The sequence below is a fragment of the Symphalangus syndactylus genome, chromosome 16 (genome assembly GCF_028878055.3).
Source record: "Symphalangus syndactylus isolate Jambi chromosome 16, NHGRI_mSymSyn1-v2.1_pri, whole genome shotgun sequence".
NCBI lineage: Eukaryota > Metazoa > Chordata > Mammalia > Primates > Hylobatidae > Symphalangus > Symphalangus syndactylus.
In genome coordinates, this window is record NC_072438.2 from 71,867,212 (window position 1) to 71,884,284 (window position 17,073).

The 17,073-nt window shown below is 41.5% G+C and overlaps 1 protein-coding gene across 2 annotated transcripts in view; it reads left to right on the forward strand.

Annotated features, from left to right (window-relative positions):
• Window positions 1-2,201: 2,201 nt before the first annotated feature.
• ZFR (zinc finger RNA binding protein) overlaps window positions 2,202-17,073 on the forward strand; it is a 91,218-nt gene continuing 76,346 nt past the window's right edge. Inside the window, exons 1-2 of one of the 2 annotated variants that reach the window (XM_055245684.2) lie at window positions 2,202-2,530; window positions 2,824-2,923. In XM_055245684.2, coding sequence (XP_055101659.1) covers window positions 2,494-2,530; window positions 2,824-2,923 — 137 coding nt within the window. In that variant the 5' untranslated portion in view covers window positions 2,202-2,493. The remainder of the gene's footprint in view (window positions 2,531-2,823; window positions 2,924-17,073) is intronic. The other variant, XM_055245685.2, reaches the window with a different exon arrangement.

Consider the following 17,073-nt stretch of genomic DNA (forward strand, 5'->3'; position numbering starts at 1 on the left):
ATTTAAACCCCACCAGAGTCCCGTCAGGAAGATGTTATTGTTATTCTTGCCATATGGGTTCAGATAGGTTAAATAACATGTTCAGGTTACTCCACTACTAGGTGCCCAGGAAAAATATTCAGGACCCCTGCAAAACTCCTTCCTTAAAGAAGCCCAAGTCAGAGGCAAGTAGGCGCTATACTGAAAGGCTGTTCCTACAGGCTGCATCTTTGAGAGTGCTGTTGTAAATAATTTTCACTACTGCCACACCTACTTTGACCCCTAAGAACCAGGGGAGAGGCCCTGTCTTCCTCTTTCTAGTTATGTGCTTGCTCATTGGGGTGTGCCAGCAGCACGCCGGCCTCCAAAGGCCTGCCAAGCAACCAAGCATAAAACTGGCCTACACAGACTCTTTTTAGGCAAGTAATTAACACCTGTCTTTTCTCCTCCAGCTTTATTCAAATAGCCTAGTAACTAATAGAGCCGGTTCATCAAAGCAGTTACAGTAAGTGTCTTGAAGCTTGACTGCTCAATGAGGTTCAACGCAAAGTACCTTTAAAATACAGTTCTAATGTCCTATGTGTAGTAGGTATTTCTTCCTAGCAACATCCTTGGAGCACAAATAACTTTTGCCTGGGAAAACATCAGTATTCTCAAAAATAATGACCCTTTTCTCCAAAGTTCTACATTTTCTCTTTTTGAAATGAGTAACAGGACAAATCAGACAGGTTCTGAGAGCCTGTACTTTTGTAGGAGGCGTGGGGAGCAGGTTGGCACAAGAAAGAATTGAGGCATTGTTTCTGCTCTGGCACAAGAAAGTAGGACAAAGCCCTGAATTTCACGGGTGGGTTCTGATTCACCCTTTACATTTCTTTTTTCCCTTTTCTTCTTTTTTTTTTTTTTTGAGACGGAGTCTCGCTCTGTCGCCCAGGCTGGAGTGCAGTGGCGCGATATCGGATCTCGGCTCACTGCAACCTCTGCTTCCAGGGTTCAAGCGATTCTCCTGCCTCAGCATTCTGAATAGCTGGGACTATAGGCACCCGCCACCACGCCCGGCTTTCTTTTTTTTTGAGACGGGATTTCACCATGTTGGCCACTGACCTCACCTCGTGATCCACCCGCCTCGGCCTCCCAAAGTGCTGGGATTACAGGCATGAGCCACCGCGCCCGGCTAGCATTTCGTTTTAATGTTCATATCCAACAATGAGGAGAGATGAAGAGCAGGGAGTCTGGGGGATGCGCATGGAGAAGGTAAGCAAGAGGTGAAATGCAGGCAGTAGGTATGCATTGATGGAAGACACGAAACAGATAAGGCCAGAGAAACTAGACCATCGGAAGAGGGACTGGAAGAGGAAAGAGAATGGTTGAAAACGACCTGAGAAACTAAAGGGAAGACAGCGAGGAAACAGAGGGAAAGAAGAAATGCTTACACGGGGGCAAGTACTGTTCTGTCCTCACCACGAAAGATCTGGCACGTGATCTGGTCTCCCTCTCACTTGACTCCAGCCAGACTGATCTCGCTCTTGAACATTCCTGCATCTGGACCCTTCCACTTGCTGCTCTTCCTGCAGGCATCTCCCAGGCCTGTCCTTCCTTCCTTCAAGTGGTCTCCCTAACCACACTCTACATGAAATAGCACCTCCCTTACCCTTATTTTCCTTACTCTGCTTTCTTTATGCTTGAAGCTCCAGTCACCACCAGACAGACTTTCTGTGTTTTGGCTACTGGCTGTTGTCTGACATATACCCGCTCCTAGAACGTAAACTCCAAGGGAACAGGGACTTTGTTTTCTTCCCTGCTGTATCTCCAGCACCTACAACAGTGCCTGACATCCTGCTGGGTGACCGATATACGCCGGATGGCTCAGGGAGTGGGTGCAGGTCGAGGAAAGGGTATAGCAAGAAGTGTGTCCGGGAGGGATGTTTAGGGTGTGCTTTTAGTCCAACAGAAAAGCACTTTCCATCCTCTTTCTATTTCTCTCCTCTCCTTCTCCCTCCCTCCGCACTTCAGAGGTTGGGGAAAAGCTGCGGGAAAGCAGGAAATAAGGAAAAATCCTAAATTGTCCAGCTCGAATTCCAATGAAAAATTCATGAGCGAGGAAGATAGGGAGGCAGAGAATGCACACGCAAAAGTGAAGGAAACCAGTGGAAAGTAAGGAAAAAGGCGAACAGACGTCACTCTCTCTGGTCACGCTCCCCGACTCCCCCGAGGCCGGGCGAGGCGCTCCTGGCACGCGCCCCCGTCGTCCCGCGGAAGCGCGGCGTCACCAGCACTTCGGAGAAGGCCAGGCCCCTCTTCCACCGCGAGCTTCCCCGCTCCCGCACCGCCGAGGCCCCAGCACGCGCGCGGGGAAGCCGCGAAGACGGCGGGGACTACAGCTCCCAGGATGCCGAGCACGGGCGCGCCTGCGCAGTGCGGCCGGAGGCGGCGGTCTGTTCTCCGCTGAGGAGGAGCGGGGCAGAGGAGGGAGGCAGCGGGTGAGAGTTCAGAGTTCAGCAGCAGCAGCCCGAGCCCATGATTCCCATATGCCCTGTAGTTTCTTTCACCTATGGTGAGTCTAATGTGGCCCGCGAGGCCTCTGCCTGGCCCCCTCCCTGGCCCCGGGCAGCGGAGAGGCGCGGGGGTTGGGGCAGGCTCCGGGGAGGAGGCGGCGGCCGCCACCCGGGCGTGCGAGTGAGTGAGGGAGTGCGAGGCGGGAGGTGGAGGCGGCGCGGCCGCGGCCTGGGCCCCGCCAGGGCTGCTCTCACGCCGCCTCTCTCTCTCTCTCCCTGCCCTCCCTCGGCGTCTCGGCTCCTCTGTGTCTCTCCTCCCGCCATGGGACCCGACTCTCCGTGCCCGCCGCAGTGCCCAGCCGGCTGGGGGAAGATGCCAAAATGGCGACCGGCAACTACTTTGGATTCACCCACAGCGGGGCGGCGGCGGCGGCGGCTGCGGCCCAATATAGGTAACGGCACCCTGTCTTCTCCCTGCTCGCCCTCTGCTCTCCCCTCAGCCCGGATCTTGTCGATGCGACGCCCCCGCGCCCGCCCCCAGCCAGCCCAGTGCCCCGGCCCGCTGCAGGCCTGGCCCGGCCCAGCCCCGCGGCCTCTCCCGCCCCGCCCCGCCTTGCCCTGCCCGGCCCGGCCCGGCCCGCGGCGGGGAGCGGCCCCCAGTAGGGGGGAGGTAGAGACGGCGGAGGTGTAGGGACGTGGAGGCCTCAGGGCCATTCGGCGGCCCCTTAACTAAAATGGCCTCCTGCGGCCGCCGAGCGGAGCCGCCACCGCCGCCCGGCAGGCCTCCCCAGTCCCCGCCTCCGCGCGTGCAGCCCCCACCTCCCATCTTCTTCCCACTTGGGGGATGGAGAGGGTGGCTGAAGGGACCACACGGGGAGTGCCGTGTCGCAGGTCCACTGGCTTCTCCTGCGACGCCTCTCTGCGTCGTCGCCTGGTGCTTCAGCCCCCGGAGCCCAGATAACGTGTCGTTGTCTCGGATACCTTTTCCTCCGCCTTGGGGCTTCTTCCCCAGACGCTCCATCGCTGGCGAGTCCTGCTGACAAACTGCGGGTGTCACTGTATTCGTCGGGTTCCTTTAGTTTTTCCTGCAAGGAGAGAGGTTCACATACCAACCACCTGTAAATTGTGTAGTTCTTAGACTGGAAAAGATGTGCGAAGTTTCTAGTGCTGATAAATGAGAGCACAGCCTTGTTTGAGCCATGGAGTTTAGGCCCCAGGTGGGCCTGTCATTCTCCTTGCGGGGGTCTTTCCCCTGCAGGGAATGGTGGGGAGGGAAGAAGATGCAAGTGAGATTGTACTGAGTCATTGTAATGTACCGGATGAAATCCCTACCTTAAGGGAAGCTCTCATTTCTGAAGTCTGTAGTTCATTATACATCTTATCAAAGATAAACACACAAAACAGTGGATTTTTAAATTGTTACTTTTGAGTCAATCTGAGACTTTTGATTCAGGCCATAAGCGCACAGGCTCCTGCATGATATGCTTTTTATGTATATTAGATGTTGGTTAAACCCAGGCAGTTGTTTTCATCTGATTTACTTCAGGAGGCATGTTTAATGGAAAGGGCATCACTGGGAGCCAGAAGACCCGAGTTCAGTCTCTTTTGCTCTTGATTTTTTTTTTTTTGAATAAATAATTTTTCTTACAGAGAAAGGATCTATGTTGCCCAGGCTGATCTCGAACTCCTGGGCTCAAGTCCTGCCTCGGCCTCCCAAAGTGCTAGGATTACAGGCATGAGCCACCACACCTGGCCTCTTTTGCTCTTGATTTTATGACGTTGGGAACATCATATAGTTGGGTTTTCATTTTCATCATCTGTAAAATGAGATGCTGGGCAAACTGTCTTTTTGGGCTGAAACTTGTGGTTTTGAGAAACCAAGTTACTGTATTCCATGGCATCCTAAGTTGCCATTTGTTGTGAAAGGTACCATTATTGTATGTAGCACTAAAAAAAAATACTGCCGGTTAAAATAAGACACTGCTTAAGACTCCATTAACAGATGTCAAAATGTATAAATGTGCATCATATTGGTAAAACTAGATTTTACTAATTGTTGAATGCCATGTGGCATTTTACAAGTGTTTTTTCATGAGGCCTGCATTCCAGAAAAAGCACTGAGATGACAAATTATTACAGCAAAATCTTGAGGCATTTCAGGTATTAGCAAATCCTTTGCTTATAATTTTTGATAATTAGACAACGAAAAACGTTTCAGCTACTTTGATAAAACTGTTTAGGACTTCTAAAAAATTCAACAGCTTTTTGGGGTACAAGTGGTTTTTGGTTACATGGATGAATTATATAGTGAATTCTGAGATTTTAGTAGGGCTAATAATTTTCAAGGAGAGGAAAAAAACATCTTTTTCTGAGAACAGATAGCTAATCAGCATCTGTGCCATAAATCTGCTGGCAAGTACTAGTGTTCCGTCTAGAAAAGATTGTGTTTAACCATTAAAATTTTACTTGTTTTACTCAGGTTTTTTGTGTTTTCCTAATATGGGCTGAGTGATAAGATTTGTTGAATTACTAACTTTATTTACTGTAAAGTGGTGGGTTCTTTGTGGCACTTCTGAAATATTTTTCCTAAATGCAGACCTACAGATAGAAATGAAGGAAGGAAATGCTGATTTAAAGATAATAATTTTTTGATAAAATATTTATGTGATTGTTTTATCCCAATATAGGGAACTGTGACAGAATTTCTGTTTCTAATAATTGGGTTTTTTTTGGCCTTGAAACTCAAAAGTTTAAACTGTAACAACAATCCAGATTACTAAATTGATTAAGTGTACATCTGATGAGAAAAGACTAGTCTTTTGACATTACTTATATTGCTAAAACTTAGGCACTCTCGTACATAAGGCCTTGTATATTAAACATAGTACATGAAAATTGTTTGCATTTAATGGCAAGAAATCAGACCCAATAATACTGGGAATTTTGGCAAGGAAGATGAATGAATAACATTAATAACAAAAGCACATGCAAAAAGTGTGGTGGTGATGCTAATTTTTCTTCCTGGCTGGAAATAATTATAATGGAACTTTTAGAGATGGAAGACCAAGATCTACTTTGCTAATATTTTTTCAAATTTGAAAGATCTCAAACTCAGGAAAATCTTCAGTACAGTTCACACCTGAAAACATATGAAGATTTTTTTTTTTCAATCAAATTTGGATAGAAAATAGAATATTCATGGAGGACCAACTTTTTGTATTCGCAGGTTCCACAGGGCCTACTGTGGGACTTTATGTATGGATTTTTGTATACATAGCAGTCCTGGAACCAATCCCCTGCTTATATGGAGGGATGACTGTATTTATGTGTGAATGATGTGATTGAATTGCTTCACCTGTCATTGAATACAGATAAACATCCTACACCTAAGTGTAATTCCAGAGGCCAGGCGTGGTGGTTCACGCCTGTAATCCCAGCACATTGGGAGGCTAAGGCAGGTGGATCACCTGACGTCAGGAGTACGAGATCAGCCTGACTAACATGGCAAAACCCAGTCTCTACTACTAAAAATACAAAAGTTAGCTGGGCATGGTGGCAGGCGCCTGTAATCCTAGCTACTCTGGAGGCTGAGGCAGGAGAATCGCTTGAACCGGGGAGGTGGAGGTTGTAGTGAGCCAAGATCGCACCATCACGCTCCGCCTGGGCGACAGAGACAGACTCCGTCTCAAAATAAAATAAAATAAAAGGAATTCCAGCTCTTAGTTTCCTTGATTACAGCTCTGTAAGATATTTGATTAAATTTATTTTAGATTTAGACTTTTTAGCTTGTTAATATTTGAGATTCATAATGGCATGCTAAAGATCAGATTCTTTAAGATGTAAAGATCTGTAATAGTGAATTTGTCAAGTATGGCTACTAGTAACTTGTAGATTAGTTACCACGTTTTTCATTTGTGTTAATGCATATTGGACAATTTTGTGGTAAGCATTTCTCAGTCTTTGTGTTCTAAGTCCCATAAACTATGGAATTTTTTTTTCCTGTTTTGTATTTTGTTTTGTTTTGTTTTGTTTTTGAGACAGAGTCTCCCTCTGTCACCCAGGCTGGAATGCAATGGCACGATCTTGGCTCACTGCAACCTCTGCCTCTCGGGTTCAAGTGATTCTCCTGCCTCAGCCTCCTGAGTAGCTGGGATTACAGGCGTGTGCCACCACGCCTGGCAAGTTTTTGTATTTTTAGTAGAGACGTGTTTCACCATATTGGCCAGGCTGATCTCAAACTCCCGAACTCGGGTCCTCCGCCCGCCTCAGCCTCCAAAAGTGCTGGGATTACAGGCATGAGCCACCACGCCCAGCCTTGTTTTGCATTTTTTTAAGTCAAGTAAATATGCCAGTTAAGTATTCGTTTGTATGTGTTTACATGTGTACATTTCTGATAGCATGATAATTTGAGGGTGCACAGGAGAAAGCAGATTTCAGACATGGTGAAAATGTAAGGATGGCTTCATGGCCAAAAGGGAACTTGGTTAGGTAGATAACCTGTTAAGAGTAGAGTACCTTTTTTGTTTGAGGAAATGCACTTACATAAATCTAGTTTTATTTTTAAATAAATCTTGTGGAGAGAACTATTATGACAGTTCTAAGGACTTTAGGATAGCAAAGAATATGAGGAAAGATGATTCTCAGAAGAAACTTCCTAATAGTTTCATAGGATCAAAAATCATTTTTTTTAACTTCTTCATTGTCAGTGATAGAGAAGTTCTGATAGGAATTCTTCAGTTTTTGAGGAGAATTTGTGGCATATACATTTATAAAAGCATATGTAACAAACGTTATAAAATAATCCCATTATATCCCACAATTAATGAGACATAACCATTTCTTTGAGGTTTTTGTTTGTTTGTTTGTTTGTTTTTAAGACATGGTCTCGCTCTCTCACCCAGGCTGCAGTGTAGTGGTGATCATAGCTCACTGCAGCCTTGAACCCCTGAGCTCAAGTGATCCTCCTGCGATGGGCTTCCAAGGTGCTGGCATTACAGGTGTGAGCCACTATGCGCAGCCCCGTTGAGAGTTGTAAACACCCACTTTTTCTTTATTTATACTTTAGAAAAACCTTGGACATAGCAGTAAGTGGATTTTGACTATTGCTGTACCTTAAGCATCTGCCAGTCAAAAGAAGGCATCTCATCTAATGATTTTGAGATGTCTTAGGGACTTCTATTCCTAAAGGATAACTGGGGTAGGGTAACAGTAGCTTGGATAGGCTGATAAGCTAATGAGTTTTCCTTTCTTCCTTTCTCTTTTTTACTTTTTATTTGAATGTAGTGTTAAGAATATTGTGTCTTGAATTCAGGAAAGAATAAAAGTAACACTAGTAAGGTAGAAAATGATTAAACACTGAGAAAGTAAAAAAACCAGGTGAACAGGTTTTTGAAACCAACCTTGGTGATGGAAATTTACTGGCTTTACAAAAAAAAGAAATATTGCAACAACTAATAACATCAATCCTTCCATTGTTGAATCAGAGACCTTAGGATGCATACTGCATGGATAAGCTTGAAATGAGATAATTTTCTTTCCAAAAGGGTTGTTGCTATTACACTGATGATATAATGGCTATTAGTCTTAATAGAGTAGGGTGAGCCAGAATATCCCTGTATAGAATAGGTATCTGCTTGAGTATGCTTTTGTAAACTGCCTTATAGTACACTATGAACAAAAGGACATAACTTTGGAACTAGCTAGAGTTTGAATCCCAGCTCCATCCCTTCAGGCACCCTGGCCAAGTCTCAACTTCTCTAAGACTTGATTTCCTCACCTGACTTGCCTTGAGGTGAAGTTTAAATATAAAATTTTCTAGCCTAGTGCCTGATTATCAGTAGGCATTCCTACCAATGCTGTTTCCTGTAGAGATTTAAGTAATAATATTATAAGGGTTTTAGAAGGATTCCTTGGTTAATATCTATCATATATTTATATAGAGAGTTTCATAATCTCACAGTAAAATGTTTTAAAAGTAAAACATTTGGAGTCCTCATTACCAATAGAGAAAGAAGGAAAGTTTCTGTTTACAGGTAACATGATTATTATGCTTGTCAGGCAAAAATGTGAGAACTAATAAGAGTACAGCAAGTTTTCTGGATCTATGATCAGGCAAAGGCCAGGAGTGGTGGCTCATGCCTGTAATCCCAGCACTTTGGGAGGCCGAGGTGGGCAGATCACTTGAGGTTGGGAATTCGAAACCAGCCTGACCAACATGGAGAAACCCTGTCTCTACTAAAACTACAAAATAGCCAGGCATGGTGGCGCATGCCTCTAATCCCAGCTACTTGGGAGGCTGAGGCAGGAGAATCGCTTAAATCCAGGAGGTGGAGGGTGCGGTGAGCCAAGATCGCGCCATTGCACTCCAGCCTGGGCGACGAGTGAAACTCCATCTCAGAAAAAAAAAAAAATCAGATAAAATCAGTAGCATTCTTGTTTCATCAATATTGAATTAGATTATTAAATTTCAAATAAGTGCTGTTTGTGTATAGCCACCAAATCTATTAAGTAAGCAGGAATAAAACAAATGAAATATTCAAAACACTTTGAGGAGAAAATACAATAGGATAAAAAAGTCATAAAAGATGACAAAGATGTACTGTGTTCATGAGTGAAAAACTAATGCCATGAAATTATTATCTCCTATATATATTTAGTGTTACTCCAATAAAAATCTCGTAGGATTTTTGGTATAACTTGATAAAGGGATTTTAATGTATATAGTGAGGAGAGTGTTCAGCTAAAAATATCATGAAAGTCTTGCAAAAATGATAAGGAAGGACTTATCAGATACCAAAATATTATTAATAGAAAAATGTGGTATCGGTACAGGGATAGACAAATAGATTATTGAATTAAAATAGAGATCCCAGAGATAGACATGCTTATATAAGCAGATGGATTAGAATATAGGTCTAATATATATCTGTTTAAATAGATGTATTTGTAAAAAAAAAAAAATCAGCTACATTATTACTCAGAGACGTAGATCATCAGGTTAATCAGAAGACCATTCAGGCTTATAAATGTTGTAATTGATGAAGTATGTTAGAATTATTTGGATGGATCTGTAGTCTACTTATTAAAGGTGCTTGACTATTAATTGTCCATGACACCTCTCTGTCAGAATACAGGATTACAGTGATTGTTCTGAGTATATCATTTCTTAGTATTTCATAAAAGCCATGTACAGTACAGCTTTTATTCATACAGAGATAAAATGAATGAAATAAACTGGGTTTTTTTGTTTTATTTGAATATTAGTCTTGTATACACTTTATATTAAAGTGCATTTGTAGGGAATAATTCACTTATTTAATATTTTATGAGCGTCTACAGTATGCATAGTCCCTGCTCTCAGGGAGTTTACACTTCTGGGGCATGAGGGTGGAGACAGATGAGTCTACAAATAACTATGCCATTATAATTAAGTTTTAATGAAATACTAAAATGGGAAATTGGAGGATTTTGACAATGGAGTTTGAGGTAGACTTCGTGTTCTTTCATTCTGAAAATCAAGGGAAGGTCATTTTAGACAAAGGAAAAGTATTGAGCCAAGACAAATATCTGGATTGCATGATACAATAGAGACTGGGTTGGCTCTGAAGTCAGACTACCTGAGCTCAATCTGGCTCCTCCTATTACCTGCCATGTGACCTTGGGCAAACAGTCTCTTGTTAGTTTTTTTATCTATAAATTGAAGATAATATTTTCTTTGCCTCATAGGAAAACTGCACATGTAAGAGGATAATCCAATGAAATGTCATAAACCGAGTGTACCTGTGTAACTTGCACTTAAATTAAAAACAAAAACAGAACATTATCAGTATCCCAGGAGGTTTTTACATTCTCCATTGTGTTGTTTTGAGGATTCAATATTATTTGTAAAGTGGACCTGGCAGTGACTCACACCTGTAACCCTAGCACTTTGGTAGGCCTAGGCGGGAGGATTTTAATCCCAGGATTTTGAAACTAGCGTGAACAGCAAAATGAGACTCTGTCTGTATTATTAATGGAAGAAGAAAAGAAAACATTATTTGTGAAGTGTTCAGAACAGTATCTGGCATGTATTATATCTCTATCAATGTTAGCCATTATTCAGTAGGTGGCTGGTGAATATGGATGAAACCAGAGAAAGTACAGTGCCTGGCATATATCAAGCATTCAGTAGACATGTTTTGAATTATTTATAGAAAAATAATACAACTATGGGGCCAGGCACGGCGGCTCACGCCTGTAATACCAGCACTTTGGGAGGTTGAGGCGGGCGGATCACGAGGTCAGGAGATCGAGACCATCCTGGCTAACACGGTGAAACCACGTCTCTACTAAAAATTAAAAAAAAAATTAGCCGGGTGTGGTGGTGGGCGCCTGTAGTCCCAGCTACTCGGGAGGCCGAGGCAGGAGAATGGCGTGAACCCGGGAGGCGGAGCTTGCAGTGAGCAGAGATCGCGCCACTGCACTCCAGCCTGGGCGACAGAGCGAGACTCCATCTCAAAAAAAAAAAAAAAAAAAAAAGAATACAATTGTGGTTACCAACTTTAAGGTAGGACCAGGGAAAGAAATAAATCCTAGGTGAACAGAGAGCCAGAAGAATTTAGGGTCATGAAAACCAAAAGATGATAGTGAGGTCGTCAGCTTTAGAGATGCTGGATTAGGGATTTAGTAAGTTATCAAATTACTGGTGTAATTTTAATGAGTAGCCTTTATAGGGAAACTAGAATCTGATCACTTGGAGCTACAGAAAAAAAATAGCATGAAATTTTGCTTAAAATAAGTTTGTAGTCTAGTGTTCACCTAGATACTTAAGAGCTCCAGAGGTCACATGGGCTTAAAGTATTGGGAAGCACTGTGGTTGAAATCAATCAAATGAAAATAAATTTTTTGAATTCATATTTCTGGGAAAAGCTATAGTATAAAATACACTACTAGTATGGTAGTCAGCATTAAATGGGCAAGGCTTGTCTTTGAAAATAGACTTGAAGAAATGTGACCCTTTTTGATGGGGAAAACAATAAAACTTTAAACAATAACCATGTAGATGAAAGCAAAGAGTGCTGTGATTTATGAAAGTGGCTTTATAGCTTCTCCTACTTCCCCAATCCTGCCCATTCCCAAACCGTTTTATACTGTAAGCATAATGGTCTCTATGAAATGTAAATTTAATGATAACAGTCTTCTGTTTAAGTTACTATCAATATCTGGTTATCCTAGTTTTATATTTAGAAGTCTGTAATGCTTCACCCACATTTATGAAATTCACACACTTCCGAAAATATTCGTAGTAAGCTTGTAAAAGCTTGACAGTAAAAACTGAATTGACAGAAGGTTAGCTTTTTTCCCATCTCACTCAGTGTGAATATTCATACCTTTCCTTGAAGAAATGTTAATACATTTGAGAAATTATGAAGGATTTGCTTTTCGTGAGTATAAAAAGTTACAGAGGTCGGGTGTGGTGGTTCATGCCTGTAATCCCAGCATTTTGGGAGGCTGATGTGGGTGGATTGCTTGAGCCCAGGAATTTGAGGTCACCAGCCTGACCTCAAGCAATCCATTTGCCTCTACAAAAATTAGCCCCCCATCATGGTATACACCTGTGGTCCCTGCTCCTCGAGAGGCTGAGGTACAAGGATCACCGGAGCCTGGGGAGGTCGAGGCTGCAGTGAGCCTTGATCGAGCCACTGCACTCCAGCCTGGGTGACAGAGTGAAAGCCTATCTTTAAAAAAGAAAGAAAGTTATAGAGCACTTCATTTTAATTAATTTATGGTATCCTTCAGGGTTTATTGTACCCAACCAATAGTGAGTTTCCTTTTTGAGTAGTTCTAGTTACAAGGATTGACATTCCATGACTTTTATTCTTTCTTAGAGGCCTTCCAAAGAGCAAAGAAAACATTTCCCTTATTTTTCAAAATGGAATAAAATTCATCCTATCTAGCAAGATTTACATCATGGGATCTTAAACATTTTGCTGTTTTATCATTCTGTGAATTATTTCCTCTATCATGTATTCCCAACTATGTTAAAGACTAATAAAATTGGAAAATGGAAGAATGTTGGAATCACCTACAAGGGTGGTACAGTAGTGAAATAACTGGATGATACTGCATTGCCTAAGTATCATAACTTCTTTCAAGAAGCTAGAAAAGAAAGTAGAGACACTAACTTCATAGTTGGCTTTTAGTTTTCCTTCAACACAGTTGAGAATGCAAAATGGTTCATTCTCTGCCCATACCAGCAAAGGAGAAGAAAGCTGACACAGGAAAATGTTTCCCAATTATCAGTTATATCATAAGAGGAATGCAAAAAGCACCACTCTGGACCAATGATAATGTTGAAATTGTATAAGCAAAAAATCTCAGGCTACAAGTCTTTAGCTGATAATGTCCTACATGAATTTTTCAAACTTAAGAATCAATACATAATATATTTCTAAGGATTAGAAAGGAAATACGCCATTCTCATTCAGTTAGTCATTCACTAGAAGGGACTTAGTTATATAATATTCTGTGACGAGAACCAGAACATCCTCTTTTGCTAAGCAGATACTTGGCAGAATTCTTTCACCTTTTTGTTGTTGTTTTGAGATAAGGGTCTCGGACTCTAGCCCACGCTGGAGTGCGGTGGCACAATCTTGGCTCACTGCAAACCTCTGCCTCCCGGGCGCAAGTGATCCTGCCTCCTCAGCCTCCTGAGTAAGTGGGACTACAGGCATGTGCCACCATGCCCAGCTTATTTTTGTAGACATTGGGTTTTTGCCATGTTGCCCAGGTTGGTCTCAAGCTCCTGGATTCAAGCAATCCGCCTGCCTTGGCCTTCCAAAGCGCTGGAATTACAGGCCTGAGCCACCGTGCCTGGTGAATTCTTTCATCTTTTGTGACGTTTGTGCACTAAAATATACTTGACATGGTTCATTAGTGGACGAATGCTGAAAACAGATGCTTTATACAAAAGTGATTGGAAAAAAGTAGTTGGTGTAGAAATGAGTTATTAGATTAAACATTCCAAATCTAAAATTGAAAATGTTTTGCAGTTAGGGAGTAAAGAAGATGGCCATCTTTTTAACAAAATAGGAGCCATCAGACATTTCAGAGAAAATTTTTATGGATTGTATTTTGACCCTGCAAGTGCAGGAAGAAGAACCAGAAGTAATGATGAACCAGATAGAACCTGTTAGAGATATATTTTAAATTTGGAGTTAGCATTTGTGAGATGGGCGTGTTCCAAGTTTGTGCATCAAAATTGAGCAGTTAGCTGTGTTTAGAGAACATGGTCCATATACCTTTGAAATCAGGGCAATATGGAATAAAAATTTGGGTTTACTATAATTTTTTTAACTACTGTAATTCTTATTTATAAAAGTTTCTAATAGTTCTTTTTCATTATCCCTTATTTTAATGGAAATTACTTGTTAAATGACTAAAATTAAAATAATTTAAAAGATCCAATGGACGCAGATGGGAAATGGTGATAGCTGTCTTTCCTAGTGAATTAAAGATTACAAGAAAATTAACAATTTTCATACGACATTTAACCACCTCCCTCCCCTGTGGTCTACCATTCTAGTGAGTTGGTAGGAATTGTAGGATAAGCTATCTGACTCCAGTTTTTAAGAAGAAATCAAGCGGCAGGGCACAGTGGTTCATGTCTATAATCCCAGCACTTTGGGAGGCTGAAGCGGGAGGATCACTTGAAGCTCAGGAGTTTGAGACCAGCCTGGGTAGCATAGCAAGACCTCATCTCTGTAAAAAAAAAAAAAAAATTAGCCAGGCCTGGTGGAGTACACCTGTGGTCCCAGCTACTTAGAAGACTGAGGTAGGAGGATCATGTGAGCTGGGGATGTTGAGGGTGCAGTGAGCTGTGATTGCACCACTGCACTCCTTCCTGGGTGACAGAGTGAAAAAATAAAAAGAATAAATGGAACCTAAATTTAAATTTCTTCTAAAATTCTATGGTAATAAAATTATTATTATAACAACATTGTAAAGATAATGGGAGCATGACATTACAACATCAAGAATAAGGAATAGCCAGGTGCTGTGGCTCACACCTGTAATCCCAACACTTTGGGAGGCTGAGGGGAGAGGATTACTTGACCTCAGGAGTTTGAGACCAGCTATGTATAAAGAACTCTTAAAACTCAACAAAAGTCAAATAATCCAATTTAAAAGTTGGCAAAAGACAAATAGAAACTTTACCAAAAATGACATACAAATGGCCAAAAAGCATATGAAAAGACGCTCAACATCACTATCAGAGAAATGCAAATCAAAACCACAATGAGCCATCACCTCACATTTAGTGAGCTATTAACTACGTTATAGTAAACCCAATTTTTTATTCTGTATTGCCCTGAAAGGTATATGGACCATGTTCTCTAAATACAACTAACTGTTCAACTTTGATGCACAAACTTGCAGTGGCACAATCACAGCTCACTGTACCCTCAACATCTCCAGCTCAACATAGCGAGACCCCCATCTCTACAAACAATTACCCGGGTTTAGTGGCAGGTTTCTGTGGTCCTAGCTACTCAGGAGGCTGAGGTGGGTGGATTGCTTGAACCTGGGAGGTTGAGGCTGCAGTGAGCCACGTTAATACCACTGCACTCCAGCCTGGGTGACAAAGTGAGACCCTGTGTCCAAAAAAAAAAAATAGCTGGGCGTGGTGGCACACGTGCATAGTCCCAGCTACTGCTCGGGAGGCTGAGGTGGGAAGATCATCTGAGTCTAGTCTGCAGTGAGCCATGATCTTGTCACTGCACTTACTGGGAAACAGTAAACCCTGTTGCGTTAAAAAACAAAAACAAAACCAAAAAAAGGAATAAAGTTGCTTTGTCTTTGGGGTGATTCTGTGAGGAAGTTTGTCTTTTTTTTTTTTCAATGTTATACCTAATTTAAAGACATTTAAATGTCAGTAATTTCGTAGATACATAAAATACCACAATTTGACCTAGAAAAGTCCAACACTGTTGAGCATTAAACTTGGACTAAAGGGAAGGTCAGATTGTGTTTTGTGTGCCATGAAAGAGAAAGAAATGTTGTATCTATCAATTACTTTGCTATTTTACCCAAAATTGAAACATGCACACACACAGTATGTTTTCTAAGGTATGAAAAGCACATTTAATGTGAATAACAGAAGCTATGTTTTCTTCAGATTTTTCCCACTTCATTCTTTATAACTGCAGAAATACAATATTCTGTTTCCACCTGGTAGTGATTCCTCTAGAAATTTAACGTGAATATTTCACTTAGTCTAAAGTTAGTCATTAGTTTTATTCCCCTAACCAATAGACTTAAAACGTTTTAAACTTGATCAGTCCTTCTGATTTTGTGTTCTTGTTATATGATAGCTCAGATTTTTTTAACCCTGTGACCAATTACTGTTGGACATAATTACTTGTTTTATATAGTCAATGATTATTTAAGTTTACCTTCATATTTACCACTCTTTTTGCTCAACATTCATTCATTCTGAGATCATTTTTATTCTTTCTAAAGTAAATCTTTGAGAATTTCCATTAGCGTGGTCTAAAAAAACAGGTTTTTCTCTTTCTTTTTTTGAGACAGGGTCTCACTGTGTTGCCCAGGCTGGAGTGCAATGGTGCAATTTCAGCTCACTGCAGTTTCAACCTCCCAGGCTCAAGCAGTCCTCCCACCTCAGCCCCCTGAGTAGCTAGGATTACAGGCACGCCACCATGCCTGGCTAATTTTTGTATTTTTTAGTAGAGACAGAGTTTCACCGTGATGCCCAGGCTGGTCTCAAACTCCTGGACTCAAAAGATCTGCCTGCAATAGCCTCCCAAAGTGCTGGGGTTACAGGTGTGAGGCACCACAATCAGCCTGAGATTTTTTGGGGTTTTTTTTTCTTCATCTTAAAATATCTTTGATTCTACCTCCTTGAGTCGTCATCACTTAATCTCTGTAGGCTGTTTTTTCCCTCTGGCTGCTTATAAGAGTTTTTCTTTATCTTTCATGTTTACAGTTTCACTTAGATATATCTTACTGTAAATTCTTGTTTACTAGGGTTTTTTTCCCTCTGGCTGCTTATAAGAGTTTATCTTTCATGTTTACAGTTTCACTTAGATATATCTTACTGTAAATTCTTGTTTACTAGGGTTTCTTGGGACTCCTGAATCTGACATTGTTATCTTTCATTAATTTTAGGGAATGTCTTGACATTTTTTTTCTATGTTCTCTCCTAGTCTTTCTCTCCATTTGTAATTCCAATTAGATGTAAGTTACCACTTTTTATTTTATCTTCCAAGTATTTTAATCTCTTTAATATTTTTCATCTCTTCCTCTCTCTCTGCATTCTGGGTAATTTTTACAGATAATTTTCTCATTCACCAGTTTATTGCCAGCCATGTCTAATTAGTTATGCAATAACCTTTCTGAGTTCCTGACTATAAATTTGTCAGATGATTTAGTTTTAAAAGTTCATTTGGTTGTTTTTGACCCATCTTGTTCCTTAGTCTTAGTTTTGACAATCTCTTTTACTTAAGTATGCTTACATTTTGTATCCAATAATTCTAATGCCTGTGGTCTCAAAAAATTTTTTTCTTTTAATTCTGTACACTTTTGCTTATAGTAGTGTTTTTCC